The 18,408-nt window shown below is 40.7% G+C and overlaps 1 protein-coding gene and 2 non-coding genes across 3 annotated transcripts in view; 1 reads left to right on the top strand and 2 right to left on the bottom strand.

Annotated features, from left to right (window-relative positions):
* The window catches only part of APAF1 (apoptotic peptidase activating factor 1), a 129,550-nt gene that overhangs the window by 1,988 nt on the left and 109,154 nt on the right, over window positions 1-18,408 (top strand). Inside the window, exons 2-4 of the mRNA XM_049782865.1 lie at window positions 903-1,081; window positions 1,745-1,934; window positions 4,144-4,341. Of these exons, the coding sequence (XP_049638822.1) occupies window positions 944-1,081; window positions 1,745-1,934; window positions 4,144-4,341 (526 nt within the window). The 5' untranslated portion in view covers window positions 903-943. The remainder of the gene's footprint in view (window positions 1-902; window positions 1,082-1,744; window positions 1,935-4,143; window positions 4,342-18,408) is intronic.
* On the bottom strand, window positions 6,516-6,622 carry LOC126023526 (U6 spliceosomal RNA). The gene has a single exon (XR_007500642.1). It is a non-coding gene; the product is annotated as a U6 spliceosomal RNA (small nuclear RNA).
* On the bottom strand, window positions 10,364-10,470 carry LOC126023452 (U6 spliceosomal RNA). Its single transcript, XR_007500574.1, has one exon. It is a non-coding gene; the product is annotated as a U6 spliceosomal RNA (small nuclear RNA).

An 18,408-nucleotide genomic window follows, 5' to 3' on the forward strand; every position in this document is an offset into this window, starting at 1 on the left:
AAGAATTTCCAGCTCCCCTTTTTATTTTTACAACTTGGAAAGCATTCGGGTTTTGATGAATTAAAAAAAAACTCTGGGGGCTGGAGCCATAGCACAATGGTAAGGCATTTGCCTTGCACATGACCTACACAGACCTACACAGACCCTGGTTCAATTCCCGGAATCCCACATGGTCCCCTGAGCCTGTCAGGGGAGATTTTTTTTGGGGGGGGGCCCACACCCGGTGATGCTCAGGGATTTCTCCTGGCTCAGAAATCACTCCTGGCTTGGGGGTCCATATGGGACGTCAGGGGATCGAACTGCGGTCCTTCCCAAGGTCAGCTGAGTGCAAGGCAAACGCCCTACTGCTGCTCCACTGCTTTGGCCCTCGGGTGATTTCTGAGCGCAGAGCCTGGAGTGATCTCTGAGTGCCGCCTGTGACACAAAAACCTTTCCCTCAAAAAAAGTTTAAAAAACCTTTTGCGGCCCGTATTGATAGTACAATGGTTAGGGTGCTGCCTTGTACATGGCTGACCTTCCAAGAGTAATTCATGAGTACAAAGCCAGAAATAACCCCTGAATATCACTAGGTGTGACCCAAAAACTTAAAAATACTTTCTCCCAAACCCTCATATCTTCCTTCCTTCTTTCCTTCCTTCCTTCCTTCTTCCCTCCTTCCTTCCTTCCTTCCTTCCTTCCTTCCTTCCTTCCTTCCTTCCTTCCTTCCTTCCTTCCTTCCTTCCTTCCTTCCTGCCTGCCTGCCACTCATCTTTTTTTTTTTTCACAAACAAGGAAATTGATTTATTGGACTTATTAAAATATTTTATCATCTTGTTTTCTTAACATTTTTTTTATCATCAGTAAGATTATCATCTTTTCCTGTTTTTATTGGCCTGACATATATTTTGATGTTTGACTTGTAGCTCATGGTTGACAGCTCCGAGAAAGAAAAACTTGAGGGAGGATGGATGCAAAAGCTCGAAATTGTTTGCTTCAACATAAAGAAGCCCTGGAAAAGGACATCAAAACATCCTACATCATGGATCACATGATTAGCGATGGTGTTTTAACTGTCTCAGAGGAAGAGAAAGTAAAAAATGAGGTAAAGCCTCTTGGGCAGTCTGTACTTTTATTTTTGGGGGGGCCACACCCAGCAGTGCTCAGGGGTTACTCCTAATTCCAGGCTCAGAAATTGTTCCTGGCAGGCACGGGGACCAGATGAGACGCTGGGATTCGAACTGATAACCTGCATGAAAGGCAAACGCCTTACCTCCATGCTGTCTCTCTGGCCCCAGTCTGTACTTTCTTTCAGAATTGTATTTTTTATTTTATTTTATTTTATTTTTTTTGGTTTTTGGGTCACACCTGGCAGTGCTCAGGGGTTATTCCTGGCTCCAGGCTCAGAAATTGCTCCTGGCAGGCACAGGGGACCATATGGGGCGCTGGGATTCGAACCGATGACCTCCTGCATGAAAGGCAAACGCCTTACCTCCATGCTATCTCTCCGGCCCTCTTTCAGAATTTTAATTGAAAAAATTTGGACCACACCTGCTGTGCTCAGGGATCACTCCTGCCAGTTTTAGTGTCATGCGTTATGTGGTGCTGGGGATCAAATCTGGGTTGGCTGTATATCAGGCAGGAATTTTACTCTTTATACTATCTCTCTAGACACTCTTTTTGAATTTTAGAATTTAAACTAGAACTTTGCAAAGGTCTCTCTCTACTGATTTATATTGCAAACATATTCTTTTTTTTTCTATTATAGCCCACTCAACAGCATCGAGCAGCTATGCTAATTAAAATGATACTTAAAAAAGATAATTATTCTTACATATCATTTTATAATGCTTTACTACATGAAGGCTATAAAGATCTTGCTGCACTTCTCCATGATGCTGTTCCTGCTGTCTCTTCTTTCAACGGCAAAGATTCACTTGATGGAATAACTTCATATGGTTTGTATTCATAATACTCTCTAATGTTGTCCTAATGACTACATTGCTGCAGTTTTGTCTTATTGTAGATGGAATTGGTGAAGATTCTGCAAAATACATACGAAATGTAGTTGTGGTTTCCAGTTTTTTTTTTTTTTTGTTTTTGGGTCACACCCGGCAGTGCTCAGGAGTTACTCCTGGCTCTAGCTCAGAAATCGATTGTTCCTGGCAGACTTGGGGGACCATATGGGATCCTGGGATTCGAACCACCGTCCTTCTGCATGCAAGGCAAATGCCCTACCTCCATACTATCTCTCCGGCCCCTCATTTCCAATTTTTTAACTTATTTTTTTATTTTGGATCACACCTGGTGATGCTCAGGGTTTTACTCCTGGCTTGCCACTCATGAATTAGTTCTGGCAATATTCAGAGGACTCTGGGATATCAGGAATTGAACTGTATCAATGCCATGTAAAACAAGTTTCCTACCTGCTGTATTATCTCACCAGCCCTGTTTTTCAGTTTAATTTTTTTGTTTCTTTGTTTGTTTGTTTTTGGGTCACACCCAGCAGTGCTCAAGGTTTACTCCTGGCTCTGTGCTCAGAAATATCAGCTGGGATGCTGGGATTCGAACCACCATTGGTCCTGGGCCAGCTGTGTGCAAGGCAAACACCCTACTGCTGTGCAATCAATCCATCCCCCAGTTTAAATACGTTTGACTCTATACTAACTCAGTTTTTCTTATCTTCCCATTATGCATACGTACTATTCTTTATTAGAAAATATACATAATTAAGAATTTAATATCTTGTCAGTCTACAGGTCATACATCAAAGTGTAATGTAGGATGCAAAATTAATTTTTTTTTTTTTGTTTTTGGGCCACACCCGGTAATGCTCAGGGGTTACTCCTGGCTATGTGCTCAGAAGTTGCTCCTGGCTTGGGGGACCATATGGGACACCGGGGGATTGAACCGCAGTCCGTCCAAGGCTAGCGCAGGCAAGGCAGGCACCTTACCTTTAGCGCCACCGCCCGGCCCCAAAATTAATTTTTTTTATTTAGATACTCCAGTCCCTTTAGTTTTGTAAATGTTTTCTGAAGTAATTAATGAAAAGTATTCTACAATACTAAAACACAGTGGATACTTCATTTATTCCAAATGCACTACCTGTATATGCTGTGACATAACAAAGAAAAGCTCATCTTCTGGTGATGGTCCCTCAGTGCAGAAGTACTCATTTCCTCTTCACGTGAAGAGTCTGAACTAGAAGGGACCAAGCTGCCTTTCACTAGTTCATCATCATTGCTGATCCTGAAAGGCAATCACATGTATCCAGTAGCAGATATTAACAACTTCCAACATGGTATCTAGGAATGACTTGCCATTCTGAACAATGCTTTAGAAAAGTATTTCTAGTACTTTGTACAGGATTTGTTCTTATTCCAACATTGTTACAATTGCATGTACTTGTTGCAAGAACTTTAAATTCTTCTGAATTAAACTTTAAGACTGCTATAAAATGTGTATTTTCACAAACACAGCATAGAATGGGTCTGTATAGAGAACCCATGCTGACTATGCCTGACAGTCTCATTTCCTCTCAGTGTCTCTTGTTTCAAATGGTTTTACTACTGATAAAAAAAATAAAGCCATGTCCTGATAGTTAAAGTTTTATTCCTCTTACTATGGGTGTACTGAGTAATTTGAAAGTTGAAGTAGTGGGGCCAGAGAGATAGCGGTAAGGCATTTGCCTTGCATGTGGCCAACACTGAACAGATCCCGATTCGATTCACGGCATCCCCTATGGTCCGCTGAGCCTGCCAGGAACTACTTTTTTTTTTTTTTTTTTTGGTTTTTGGGCCACACCCGGCGGTGCTCAGGGGTTACTCCTGGCTGTCTGCTCAGAAATAGCTCCTGGCAGGCTCGGGGGACCATATGGGACACCGGGATTTGAACCAACCACCTTTGGTCCTGGATCGGCTGCTTGCAAAGCAAACGCTGCTGTGCTATATCTCTGGGCCCAGAAACTACTGAGCTCAGAGCCAGAAGTAACCCCTGAGCACTGCTAGGTGTGACTTAAATACCAAAAAAGAAAGTTGAACTATATTTGCCACATTTCATGATTGCATGTTTTGGAAATTCTAAGACTTTCTTTGCTTTTAGAAGTATTACTTGAATAACAATTTCAAAATTTCATTAATGCTTGCTTTGTTTTGTTTTCTATTTCAGTCAGAACAGTCTTGTGTGAAGGTGGAGTCCCACAGAGGCCAGTCGTTTTTGTGACCAGGAAGAAGCTGATCATTGCAATTCAGCAGAAGCTCTTCAAACTGAATGGTGAACCGGGATGGGTTACCATATACGGAATGGCAGGTTGTGGGAAGTCTGTATTAGCTGCAGAAGCTGTTCGAGATCATTCCCTCTTAGAAAGTAAGTTTTGGTTGCCCTGCTTTGCTGACTGAGGTGATACTGTTTAGACTTATATTAGTTTCCTGTTGTTGACATGCCAAATCACCACATATTTGCTTGCCCAAAATAACAGATTATTTTTTCAAAATTATTTCAGAAGTCCAAATAATTTTTACTACACTAAACTTAGAGTGTCAGAAATACTGAGTTCCTTTTGGAGCTTCTGGGGAGAACACTTTCCTCTATATTTTCTAGGCTTGGGGGCCACGATTTCTTTTCCATTTTCAGAGTTGCTAATTTATTAGCTCTAACTCTTCTTTTTCCTCTGTGATATTTGTTTCTGTTGTTACATGCTTGTTCTTTTTGTTTTTCTGCCACACCTGGCAGTTTTCAGGACTAACTCCTGAATCTGTGTTTAGGAATAAATCCCGGTGGGCTCTGTGGTCCATTTGAGATGGAGATTAAACTCTGTGCAAGAGCTGTGTGCAAGACAAGCACTTTACCTGATTTTCTTTCTCTGATCCCTGTCACATGTTCTTTGATTCTGAATTCTGGCCTCCCTCTTGTGAGGCCTTTATGATTTCATTGGGTTCACTAGATAATATAGGATAATATTCTATTTAAAAACTGTAATTACATGGGGCTGGAGCAATGGTGCAGCAGTAGGGTGTTTGCCTTGCACACGGCTGATCCAGGATAGACCTGGGTTCGATACCTGGCCGTCCCATATGGTCTCCCAAGCCAGGAGCCATTTCTGAGTGTATAGCCAGGAATAACCCCTGAGCGTCACCAGGTATGGGCCAAAATCAAAAAACAAGAAAACCCCAAAACTTTAATTGCATTGACAAAGTTCATTTTACCTTTGTCATATTTTTAAATAGCACATTTACACATTCTGTGGAGATTTTGGGGGTGGAGGAGCATTATATGCCTACCATAAGTATGACTAAATATAAAATCTTTATTTTTTTTGCCTAATCCTCTTTTATTTATTTATTTATTTATTTATTTATTTATTTATTTATTATTATTATTTTTTTGGCAATACCCAGCAGCACATAGGGTTTACTCCTGCCTCTACACTCAGAAATTGCTCCTGGGGGCCAGAGTGGTGGAGTGCTAAGATGGACCATGGTTTCAATCTCCTGGTGTCCCATATGGTCCCCCAAGCCAGGACCGATTTCTGGGCACATAGCCAGGAGTAACTCCTGAGCATCACCAGTGTGGCCTCAAAACCAAAAAAAAAAACAAACAAAAAAAAAAAACCAAACAAACCAAAACAAAACAAAAAAAAGAAATTGCTTCTGGCAGGCTTGGGAGACCATATGGAATGCCAGGGATTGAACCCAGATTGGTCCTGGTTTGGCCACATGCAAGCAAATGCTATATCTGCTGTACTCTTGCTCTGGCCTTGCCTCATCTTTCTTATTGGCAAGAGATTAGTGAGGCTAATAGATTTATATTTGTATTAGGTATTAGGTGAACTTACTACTACATCTACTAGAAATAAAACTAATTTCTGGGGCTGGAGAGATAGCATAGATGTAGGGCATTTGACTTGCACACAGCCAACAGGACGGAAGGTGGTTTGAACCCCGCCGTCCTAAATGGTTCCCTGTGCCTGCCATGAGTGATTTCTGAGCATAGAGCCAGGAGTAACTCCGGAGTGCCACCGCCGGGTGTGACCCAAAAACCAAATAAAACAAAACAAACACTAATTTCCTTGTATCTTAGCAAAGGAGAGAATCTCTACAATGCTTTGGGGGAAGTATTGACATTTTAATGATATTAATCCTCCCAATTCATGAGCAGGGTAGGTGTCTCCATTATTTTACCTTGTGTTCTCTTTTTTTTTTGGTTTTGTTTTTGAGTCACACCTGACAGCACTCAGGGTATGTATCCATTATCTTACCTTGTGTTCTCTCTCTCTCTCTTTTTTTTTTTTTTTTGTTTTTGAGTTACACCTGACAGCACTCAGGGATTACTCCTGGCTCTACACTCAGAAATTGCTCCTGGCTGGGATTCGAACCACCATCCTTCTGCATGCAAGGCAAATGCCTTTCCTCCATGCTATCTATCCGGCCCTCTCTTATTTCTTGAATCAGGGTTTTGTAGTTTTCTTTGTATAGGTCCTTCACTTCTTTAGTTAAATTGACTCCAAGATAATTGAGTTTGTTTGATGGGATTTTTTTTTTTTAAATATGGAACACTTCACGAATTTGCGTATCATCCTTGCGCAGGGACCATGCTAATCTTCTCTGTATCGTTCCAATTTTAGTATATGTATTGCCGAAGCGAGCACGGGATTGTTTTTTCATGTCCATTTCTTCTCTATCATTATTGGCGTACCAAGAAGATCATTGCTTTTTGCATCTTAATTTGGTAGCCTGCCACTTTGCAATATGAATCTATTGTTTCTAGAAGCTTTTGGTAGAGTCTTGCAGGGATCCTCAAACTTTTTAAACTGGGGGCCAGTTCACTGTCCTTCAGACTGTTTGAGGGCCAGTTTATAGTAAAAACAAAAATTATGAACAAATTTCTATTCACACTGCATATATCTTACTCAGAAATGAAGAAACAAAATGGGAATAAATACAATATGTGGCCCGCGGGCCGTAGTTTGAGGACCATTGCTTTAGGGTTACTAAATACAGTAGTATGTCATCTGCAAAGAGTGAGAGCTTGATTTCTTCCTTTCCTATCTGGATGCCCTTGATATCTTTATCTTGCCTAATTGTTAAGCCAAAAACTTTCAGTTGAATAGGAGTGGTGATAGAGGGCAGCCTTGTCTTATACCAGATTTTAGAGGAAAGGCTTCTAGGTTTTCTCCATTGAGAATAATATTTGCCATTGGTTTGTGGTAGATGGCCTTGACTATATTGAGAAAAGTTCCTTCCATTTTCATCTTGATGAGAGTTTTTTTTTTTTGTTTTAATTAAGAATGGGTGTTGGACCTATTGAATGCTTTCTCTGCATCTTTCGATATGATCATATGATTTATCTTTTTCTTTTTGTTGATATGGTATGTTATTTTGATTGATTTACATATGTTAAACCATCTTTCCTGGAATGAATCCTACTTGGTTGTGGTGTATGACCTTCTTGAAGAGGTGTTGGATCCTATTTGCCAGAATTTTGTTGAGGATCTTTGTATCTATGTTTATCAGGGACATTGGTCAGTAATTTTCTTTCTTTGCAGTATCTCTGTCTGGTTTTGGTATCAAGGTGATGTTAGCTTTATAAAAACTATTTGGAGTGTTCCTGTTTCCTCAATTTCATGAAAGAGCCTGAAAACATTGGTAGTAGTTCCTCTTGAAAGGTTTGAAAGAATTCATTAGTGAATCCATATGGGTCTGGGCTTTTGTTTTTGGGAAGACTTTTGATTACCATTTTAATTTTGTCAGTAGTGATGGGTCTGTTTAAATATGCTAAATCATGCTGGTTTAACTGTGGAAAATTATAAGAATCCAAGAATTTATACATTTCTACTAGGTTCTCATGTTTGTGACATAGAGTTTCTCAAAGTTGTCTCTGAGTACCCTTCGAATCTCTGCAGTATCTGTAGTGATCTCCCCTTTTCATCTTATCTGGTTTATTAAGTTTCTCTCTCTCCATTTTGTGAGTTTTTCTACTGGCTTATCAATCTTGTTTATTTTTTCAGAGAGCCAACTTTTGCTTTCATTGATCTTTCAAATTTTTATTTTTGATTTCCACTTCATTGATTCTGCTCTAATCTTTACTATTTCCTTCTGCCTATGTATTTTTGTTTCCTTTTGTTCATCATTTTCTAATTTTTTTTTTTTTTTTGTTTTTTGTTTTGTTTTGTTTTTTTTTGGGCCACACCCGTTTGATGCTCAGGGGTTACTCCTGGCTATGCGCTCAGAAATCGCTCCTGGCTTGGGGGGACCATATGGGACGCCAGGGGATCGAACCGCGGTCCGTCCTACGCTAGCGCTTGCAAGGCAGACACCTTACCTCTAGCGCCACCTTCCTGGCCCCCATTTTCTAATTTTTAAAGCTATGTCATTATGCTTTTTATATAGGCCCCTTCTTCCTTTCTAATATGTGCAAAGGTATAAATTTTTTTCTTAGTACAGCTTTTGCTGTGTCCCATAAATTCTTAAAATTTGTATCTTCATTGTAATTTGTTTCCAGTAATGTTTTGATTTCCTCTTTGATTTCATCTTTGGCCTACTGGTTGTTCAGTAGTGAGCTTTTTAGTTCCCTTTGTAATTCACTTCTAATTTCAGTGCCTTGTGATCTAAGGTAGTCTATACAATTTCTGTCCTTCTTAACTTTATGAAGATATGTTTTATGGGCCAGCATGTGGTCTGTTCTGGAGAATGACCCATGTGCATTGGAGAAGAATGTGTATCCATATTTCTGAGGATAGAGTGCCCTATATGTATGCACTAGTCCACATTCTTCCATTTTTCTTTTCAGAGCTTTTATATTCTTGTTGGGTTTCAGCCTGGTTGAGCTATCAAGGGGTGACAAAGCAGTGTTGAGGTCTCCCATTATTATTGTGTTGCTCTTGATATCTTCTTTCAGATTTGTCAACAATTGTATTAAGTACTTTGCTGGTACCTCATTGTTTGCATTTATGTATAGTAGTGTGATTTCTTCCTGTTGTACATATCCTTTGATTAGTACGAAGTGTCCATCTTTGTCCCTTATAACTTTTCTGAGTCTAAAGTTTGTGTCATCTGATATTAGTATGGCCACTCCAGATATTTTTTTTTTGGTTTGTTTTTTTGTTTTTGGGTCACTCCTGACAGCACTCTGGGGTTACTCCTGGCTCTAGCTCAGAAATCGCTCCTGGCAGGCTCAGGGGACTACATGGGATGCCGGGATTTGAACCACTGTCCTTCATGCAAGGCAAATGCCTTACCTCCATGCTTTCTCCACTCCAGCGTTTTTTAAGGGTGTTGTTTGTTTGGACGATTTTTCTCCAGCCTTTGATTTTCAGTCAATGTTTCTTCTGATGATTCAGATGTGTTTCTTGTAGGCAGCAAAAGGTTGGATTCAGTTTTTGATCCATTTTGCCACTCTTGTCTCTTAACAGTTGCATTTAGTCCATTGATGTTGAGAGAGATAATTGTCATGGAATTTAATGTCATCTTTGTATAGGAGTTGGTGTGTCTGTTGGTCTGTGTTGTCTTAAAGTAGACCTTTCAGCTTTTCTTTTAATGCTGGTTTCGAGTCTGTAAAGTTTCTGAGCTGCTTATCTGTGAAGCTATATGTATACTCCATTCAAATTTGAAAGTGAGTCTGGCTGGGTACAATATTCTAGGTGAGGCATTCATTTTGTTGAGTTTTGACGCTATATCCCACCACTTCCGTCCAAGTCTTGAGAGTTTCTTGTGACAGATCTGATGTAAATCTTAAGGATGCTCCTTTGAATGTAATTTCCCTTTTTGATCTTGCTTTTTTCAGTATTCTATTCCTATCTGTGGGATTTGTCATTGTGACTAGGATGTGTCTTGGGCACTTTTATTCCGGTCTCTTTTAGCTGGTACTCTATAGGCATACAGGATTTGGTTGCATGCTGTCTTTAGCTCTGGGAGTTTCTCTGTAATGATGTCCTTGACTGTTGATTCTTCTGTGGATTTTCTTTCTGAGTCTAAGGAACTCCAATGATCCTTATGTTGTCTCTTGAATATATCAAAGACTTCTATTTTCATCTGTTCACATTCCTTGAGTATTTTTTTCATTGTCTGATCATTTGCTTTAAAGTTCTTTTCCAATCTCTTTTGCTGTATGGAGTTGTTCTGTATCTCACCTTCCAGCTCACTGATTCTGTCCTCAGCTTTTGTTACTCTTTTTTGTTTGTTTGTTTTGTTTTGTTTTTGGGCCACATCTGGCGGTGCTCAGGGGTTACTCCTGGCTATCTGCTCAGAAATAGCTCCTGGCAGGCACGGGGGACCATATGGGACGCCGGGATTCGAACCAACCACCTTAGGTTCTGGATCGGCTGTTTGCAAGGCAAACACCGCTGTGATATCTCTCCGGCCCCAGCTTCTGTTATTTATTAATTTATTTTTTAAATATGGAACGCTTCACGAATTTGCATGTCATCCTTGCGCAGGGGCCATGCTAATCTTCTCTGTATCATTCCAATTTTAGTATATGTGCTGCCGAAGCGAGCACTTCTGTTACTCTTTTGGAGAAGCTTTCCATTGAGGTTTTTATTTCATCTACCGAGTTCTTCAGTCCTGTTATTTCAGTTTGGAGTTTTCTGCTTTCTCTCTTTGTGCTCTGTTCAGTTCGATCCATGCTTTCTTTTATTTCTATGAAGATTCTCTATATTTCTTCTCTAAACTCCTTATCTGAGAGGCTAACTAGGCAGTTGGCAGTTTTCTGGTCATCAGAGCTTCCATCTTCATTCTCTATGCATGGTGTTTGTCTGCATTATTTTCCTGTTGTTACACTTGTAGTGTAATTTTTTTCCTGAATGTCATGGTGAGGTTCATTGGCTAGAAAATACATGTGGCCACGTAGCAAAATGGAGTGGCTCTGCTCCTCCGGCTCCACTATTTCTGGGCGAGATACCTCACCTCTGAAGAAGAGCCAATCAGGGAATGATAGGTGGAGAAGATAAAATCCCAGGCCACAGGACAGCTGAGAGAAGGCCCAAAATGTCTGTGTGCTTCAGGTCACATGGCAGAGACCATCTCCACTGTTTCTAGGCAAGACAGTTCACCTCTGAAGAAGAACCCAAAGGGAATGATGGGCAGAGAGGATCAAATCCTAGGCCACAGGACAACTGTGAGAAGGCCCAAAATGTCTGAGTGTTTCAGGTCACACAGTAGAAACTAGCTCCTGATTGAAGAGATCTTAAAGTGTTTGCATTAATATTCTTTCCTTGAGCACTATTTAACTTAAATCTTCCCACCTGTTGTGTCATTCTGCTATAAAATGTTGTAGGAAAGGAGAGTCTTGGAAATGTATTACTGCGTAGACTCTACCTGTGATGGCATTGGAGCAATAATACAGTGGGTTGAACTTTTGCCTTGCATGATGACCCAGGTTTGATACCCAGACTCCACCAGGAATTATTCTGGAGAAAAGAACAAGGAGTAACTCCTTAGCATCCAGGTATAACCCAGGAATTTAAAAATATATATTAAAAAAAAGGGACGAGAGCTATAGCACAGTGGGTAGGGTGTTTGCCTTGCCAACCAGGATTTAGTCCCCAGCATCCTGTATGGTCCCCAAAGCCTATCAGGAGTGATTTCTGAGCTCAGAGCCAGAAATAACCCCTGACTATTGATGGATGAGGTCCCAAAACTAAAATAAATAAATAAATAAAGGACTGAGTGATTTTCCCTTATATTTGAATTCCTGTATTAAGTGACTAATTTTATTTATTTATTTATTTATTTATTTATTTATTTATTTATTTATTTATTTATTTATTTATGGTTTTTGGGCCACACCCGGTGGCGCTCAGGGGTTACTACTGGCTATCTGCTCAGAAGTAGCTCCTGGCAGGCACGGGGGACCATATGGGATGCTGGGATTCGAACCAACCTCCTTAGGTCCTGGATGGGCTGCTTGCAAGGCAAACACCACTGTGCTATCTCTCCGGCCCCAACTAATTTCATTTCTGTAATTAATCTGCCACTTACTTTTAAAAATAGAAGTCCTTAGTATTCCATTTTTTGGAGGAGGCGTCCCACGAATTACTTAGGGAACCCTGGGGCCATTCCTGAGGATACTTGGCCAATCGGATCTGACAATTCAATGCTCAGGTCAGTGGTGCTGTGCCATTTGGGTTCTAAGACTCTGGGGGTCATCAGGGCAGCCCCAGCAGTGTCTGTGTAGGGGGCTTACAGGGCACACCTACCAGTGCTGGGAATGATGACTTGTAGTCGAACCACAGGGATTCAGACTTGGCTTTTGGTGCATGGAGGCATGTGCCCCTGACAACTGAGCCATCTCTCAGCCTTGGAGTCAGTTTATCTTAACTATAAGTCCCAAGACAATGAAAATGTGACATGACTATAAAAACCAAGGGGGGTTTGCATACCAGTAGTTGTAGTTGAACACTTGTTTGAGATGTTCCCCTGGGGGTTGCACACTTGGTTACAGCATTTATATGCTTTGATTGTGCTTTTTGCTGAGGGCTCTCCTACTTTATTTGTGCCAGGTTGTAATACCAGAGATCTGCACACTTTTGTTATGGCAGTGGTTGGGGTGCGGGATCACAAATAGCTTTGTAGGGCTGTGCCAGGGATTGAATATTGCACGTCATGTCTGCAAGGCAAGCACTCCACCACCAAGCCATACTTGAGCTTCCAAGTCTTAGCTTCTAGCCTTATCTATTTCCTTCAAAAACTTTCTATTCTTAAGGCTGGAGAGATAGTATAGTAGGTAACATGCTTGCCTAGTGTTTGGCCCACCAGGGTTTGATTTGCAGCACACCATATGGTCCCTTGAATCTATCAGGAGAGGTCCTGAGTGCAGATCCAGGAATGGGCCCTAAGCACAGCCAGGTGACACCCAAACAACAGTAACAACAAATTTTTCTATTTTCCTTTCTTTTACATTCTCTCTCCCACTTCTTATGTGTCTCCTTTAAACCATTGCACCATCATTTCTTCTTTCTTTCTTTTTTTTTGGTCACACCCTGCAGCGCTCAGGGGTTACTCCTGGCTCCACGCTTACAAATTGCTCCTAGCAGTTTCGGGGGACCATATGGGATGCTGGGATTCGAACCACTGTCCTTCTGCATGCAAGGCAAACCCCCTACCTCCATGCTATCTCTCTGGCCCCTCTTCTTTTTTATTTTATTCAGGCAGTACCATACAAGCATTACATTTATTCTTGAATTTTACATTTCTTTTTGTTCATTTGTTTTTGGGTCACACCCAGCGGCGCTCAGGGGTTACTCCTGGCTCTGCACTCAGAAATCACTCCTGGCAGGTTCAGGGGATGATATGGGATGCCGGGATTCGAACCACTGACCTTCTGCATGCAAGGCAAATGCCTTACCTCCATGCTATCTCTCTGGCCCCGAATTTTACATTTCACAATGAACAGCTTCCCCATTTTTTTCAATATCACTAAATATTCTTTTGAAACTTCTTTTTAAATGATACATCTGAATATAAATAATTTATTAATGATTCACATGTTGTTAGGTATTTAAATTAAATCAGCTGTTTTGCTATTTGTAGTGCTGCCATAAATATGTTGGCATATAAATCTTGTGGGTTTTTTTTTTTTTTTTTTGGGCCACACCCGGCAGTGCACAGGGGTCACTCCTGGCTGTCTGCTCAGAAATAGCTCCTGGCAGGCACGGGGGACCATATGGTACACCGGGATTCGAACCAACCACTTTTGGTCCTGGATTGGCTGCATGCAAGGCAAACGCCACTGTGCTATCTCTCCGGGCCCACAATACTGTCTTTTATATTTCTTAAATCTCATAGGTGAGTGAAACTGTTCTTTGTCTATCTCTTTCCCTCTGACTTAATTTCACTCAGCAGAATAATTTCCATGTCCATTTATGTATAGGAAAATTTCATGACTTCATTTTTTCTGTTCTGTCAGTACCTTGTATATCATTTTTTCTGATAGCTGCATAGTATTTCATTGTGTATATATACTAGTTTCTTTAGCTACTCATTTATTCCTGAGCATCTGGGTTGTTTTCAGACTCTGGCTATTGTAAATAGTGCTGCAATGAATATAGGTTGCACCATTATTTCTTTCCTTCTTTTCTTTTCTTTTCTTTTTTTTTTTTGGTTTTTGGGCCACACCTGGCGGTGCTCAGGGGTTACTCCTGGCTGTCTGCTCAGAAATAGCTCCTGGCAGGCACGGGGACCATATGGGACACCAGGATTTGAACCAACCACCTTTGGTCCTGGATCGGCTGCTTGCAAGGCAAACGCCGCTGTGCTATCTCTCTGGGCCCTTTTTCTTTTTTTCTTTTTTTTTTTTTTTTGGTTTTTGGGCCACACCCGGTAACGCTCAGGGGTTACTCCTGGCTATGCGCTCAGAAGTCGCTCCTGGCTTGGGGGACCATATGGGACGCCGGGGGATCGAACCGCGGTCCGTCTCCTAGGCTAGTGCAGGTAAGGCAGGCACCTTACCTCCAGCGCCACCGCCCGGCCCCCAACTGGGCCCTTTTTCATTTCTGACATCACATCTGGGTTTGCTACAAGCAAATTCTGCAACATCAGCTAGATGTTCTATGAGTTTGTTCAATTCTGACATCTCAAAATAGTGTCAGCTCCTACAGGAAAGAAAATAAGATACCTCTCCTTCAGAAGCCAACTGCAAATCTTGGTTGTTGCCTGTGATTCTGGTCAGTCAGACTGAAGAATTATTTCTTTTTTAGCAATTTAGAAAATGTAGGGAAAGATTTGTTTACTGGTTAACCATTAAAACTCAAAAACATCCATATGCACAGGAGAAGGAAAATGGGTACAAAGCTCTTACCTGGCTTTAGTGTGGCCTGAAATTGTTCATGCCACTAGGGATTGTGAACAGCAGAGCTGCCAGAATCAAATAGCAGAACTACCAGGATTCTGTCAGCACATGCAGGTCACTGTAGTTTGAACTTGTAGCTATACAGTTGAAATGCTCTGTGCTCTCTGTAAGCCCTGGCATAATGGGTCTACATAACTGAACATGGAAGGATAAGGGAAGCATAATGGAGCTATAGAACTGAATGTGGAGTGGTATGAGGAGGCAGGTATAAAAAAATTAAAACATTTATTGAGAGATAGATATCATTATGATTAGTGTTGTATTTGTATGCCTATTTTATATATCTATGTACTTAAGGCAGGGGTCTCAAACTCAATTTACCTGCGGGCCGCAGGAGGCAGAGTCGGGGTGATCCTTGAGTGCAGAGTCAGTAGTAAGCCTTGAACATTGGGGGATGTGACCCAAACAACTAAAACAAAACAGAACAAAACAGAAAAGATTCCTCTAGGGCAGGGCCACAAAATGTTGTACTGAGGGCTGTTTGTGGCCCGCGGGCCGTGAGTTTGAGACCCCTGACTTAAGGTCACATGAACACTTAGGCAATAAGGGATCATGAATGGGAAAAGCTTAAGCCATGCTCTAAGCCACTTGAGCCAGTGTCTCTAGTCCCCAAAGGGACTTTTTTTGTAATTTGAGTTTGACTTTAAAATGTTATGTATGTATGTTATTTGTTTGGGGTTTCCATCTTTTTTTTTTTTTATTTCTGAATTACTTGACTTAGGGTTTTGATACTATTAAATACCTTTTCTTTACCATCTGTATTTTGTCTTGGTTGTTCTTAACAGACATCTTTATTTTATTTCTTACATAGCCAGGTTAATGAGTATTTTCCTTCTGATTTGTAGTCTTACTATTCTTTTTTTTTTTTTTTTTTTTTTTTTGGTTTTTGGATCACACCCGGCAGCACTCAGGGGTTACTCCTGGGTCTGCACTCAGAAATTGCTCCTGGAAAGCAGGGTGACCATATGGGACGCTGGGATTCAAACCACCGACCTTCTGCATGCAAGGCAAATGCCTTACCTCCATGCTATCTCTCCGGCCCCATGTCTTACTATTCTGATTTAGCACTTTACTTATTTTGACTTTTATAATCTACTGGTTCAAGAGTAGATTTCTTTGTAAAAGTAAATTTTAATATCTGGAGTTCATTTCCATTCTAAAATGAAGGAACATAGAAATGTTTGGGCCAGAGACATAGCACAGTAGTAGAGTGTTTGCCTTGAACACAGTCGACTCAGAAAGGACCTGAGTTCAATTCCCACATCCATTATGGTTCCTTGAGCCTGCCATGAATGATTTCTGAGCACAGAGCCAGGAGTAACCTCTGAGTGCTGCTGGGTGTGGCCTCAAACAAAAGGAATACAGAAATATTTTAGTATTTAAGAAGTATACGATTGCCTTTTTTCTTTTATTTATTTATTTATTTATTTTTGGTATTTGGGCCACACCCGGCGGTGCTCAGGGGTTATTCCTGGCTGTCTGCTCAGAAATAGCTCCTGGCAGGCACGGGGGACCATACGGGACACCGGGATTTGAACCAACCACCTTTGGATTCTCTTTAGTCCTAGGATAATTAAATTTTTAAAATCTAAACTTTTTAGGGGCTGGAGGTTTCTCTCCATATCTCCAATTGCAGTTGTATTCTATAGTTTCCCCATTGTTCTTTGCATTTTGTGGGTTGGAAAGAGGGACTTTCAGGCTCACTGTTACTTAAGAAAGTTATCTATTGAATTGATTGTACAAAAGATGACTACAAATACAGATGCCTTACAAGTGACTTTCCTAAACTTGCAAGGTTATTTTCAGTATGGAAAATAAATTGCCAACTAATTACTTCATTTGAGCAACTGAGTTTTTGTTTTTTTGTTTTGTTTTGTTTTGTTTTGGGGGTCACACCTGGTGGTGCTCAGGGGTTACTCCTGGATCTATGCTCAGAAATTGCCCCTGGCAGGCTTGGGGGACCATATGGGATGCCGGGATTGAACCACCATCCTTCTGCATGCAAGGCAAATGTCCTACCTTCATGCTATCTCTCTGGCCCGAACAACTGAGTTTTGAGGCTGTGTATTGTATAAGAGAAAGAAGGGCTAGGACCTGTCTGCCTGAAAATCTTATGTATAAATTGGAATTATTTTATGTGGACGATTTAGGGACAGGAGGGCAGACTGACCTGATGTCAGGATGAATGGTGGGTAACACTAGAGCTTGGGGAAAGGGATCCAGTAGTAGCCCTGGATCCTGGAGAATCCTGGTTCCCTCGGATGACACACTTCTTGCTTTTTCTTACACTTTTAGGAAAATGCAACATAAATCTTTATGATTAATTTCACTGCTACATCTAATATGACTGTTCACCATATTTTACAGTAGTCAATCCTTTGCATTTTCTTGTTTTCTATTTGGAGCTACTTAAAAATAGTCTATGAGGCTTTAAGATTTTTGGCTCCTTCTGTGAATGTAAGTAAAAATGTGTGTGTGTGTATATATATATAATTTTTTTTAGTAAAATGTATATTAAGGTACATTTTTTTAATTGGGGCCAGAGTGATAGCACAGTGTATAAAGTGTTCGCTTTGCACGCAATTGACCTGGGACTGACTTGGGTTCAATTTCTGGCATCCCATATGGTCTCTTGAGCCTGCCAGGTTTAATTCCTGAGCACAGAGCCATGAGTAACCCTGAACGCCACCAGGTGTCGCCCAAAAACAAACAAAAAAAGTATTATTTTCTTGATAATAGTGATACTAACAGTTGAAATTAATACTAATAACAATATGCATTCTAGTATAGCAATTATTGTTTTAGAGATTAATGTTTGTAAGTTGTTCAGATTCACATCACTGTTATCTTGCCTGGTGTTTTAAGGTTAACATACTAAATCACATTGTATTTTGGTGCCAGCGATCAGACACAGGGCCTCATTCATCAAAAGGCATATCCCCTGCCACCATGTCACATTATTGGCCTCAAATATCAAATGATATTTTATATTATTAGTTTCTCAGTAATTTTCAAATAGATGGATAAACATTAAAAAGTAAAAGTGACTGTGATTTAGTGATTGCCAAAGATTGCATAGTTAGTAAGCAGTATCTTCTCTTTTTCTCTCTTCCTTTCTCACTCTCTCTGTCTCTCTCTCATTTTCCCATTTTATTTTAAGGCACCATGGTTTCAATACTGTTACTGAAGGGGTATCATGCATATCGCTCTACTGCCTTTCAGTTCAGGTCCTAAAATTCAGGTCCAGAATGATTATTTTCAACTGTCATTGTCTTAGTAGTCCCAATAGTCTTTGGGTATTATTCTCATACAATTTTTTTCTTTGTTTTGTTTTTGGTCCACACCCAGTGGCACTCAGGGGATACTTCTGACTCTGCACTCAGAAATTACTCCTAGCAGGCTTAGAGGACCAGTTGGGATGCCGGGGATTGAACTCTGTTCAGTCACATGCAAGTCAAATGACTTACCTGGTGTGCTATTGCTCTAATCCCAAGTTTTTGTTTTGTTTTGTTTTTATTCCATAGATGAATGTAATTATTCTATGAGTAAGAGGTAATTTTGCACTTACTTCTCCCTGGTGTATATTTA

The sequence above is a fragment of the Suncus etruscus genome, chromosome 11, assembly GCF_024139225.1.
Source record: "Suncus etruscus isolate mSunEtr1 chromosome 11, mSunEtr1.pri.cur, whole genome shotgun sequence".
NCBI classification, from domain to species: domain Eukaryota; kingdom Metazoa; phylum Chordata; class Mammalia; order Eulipotyphla; family Soricidae; genus Suncus; species Suncus etruscus.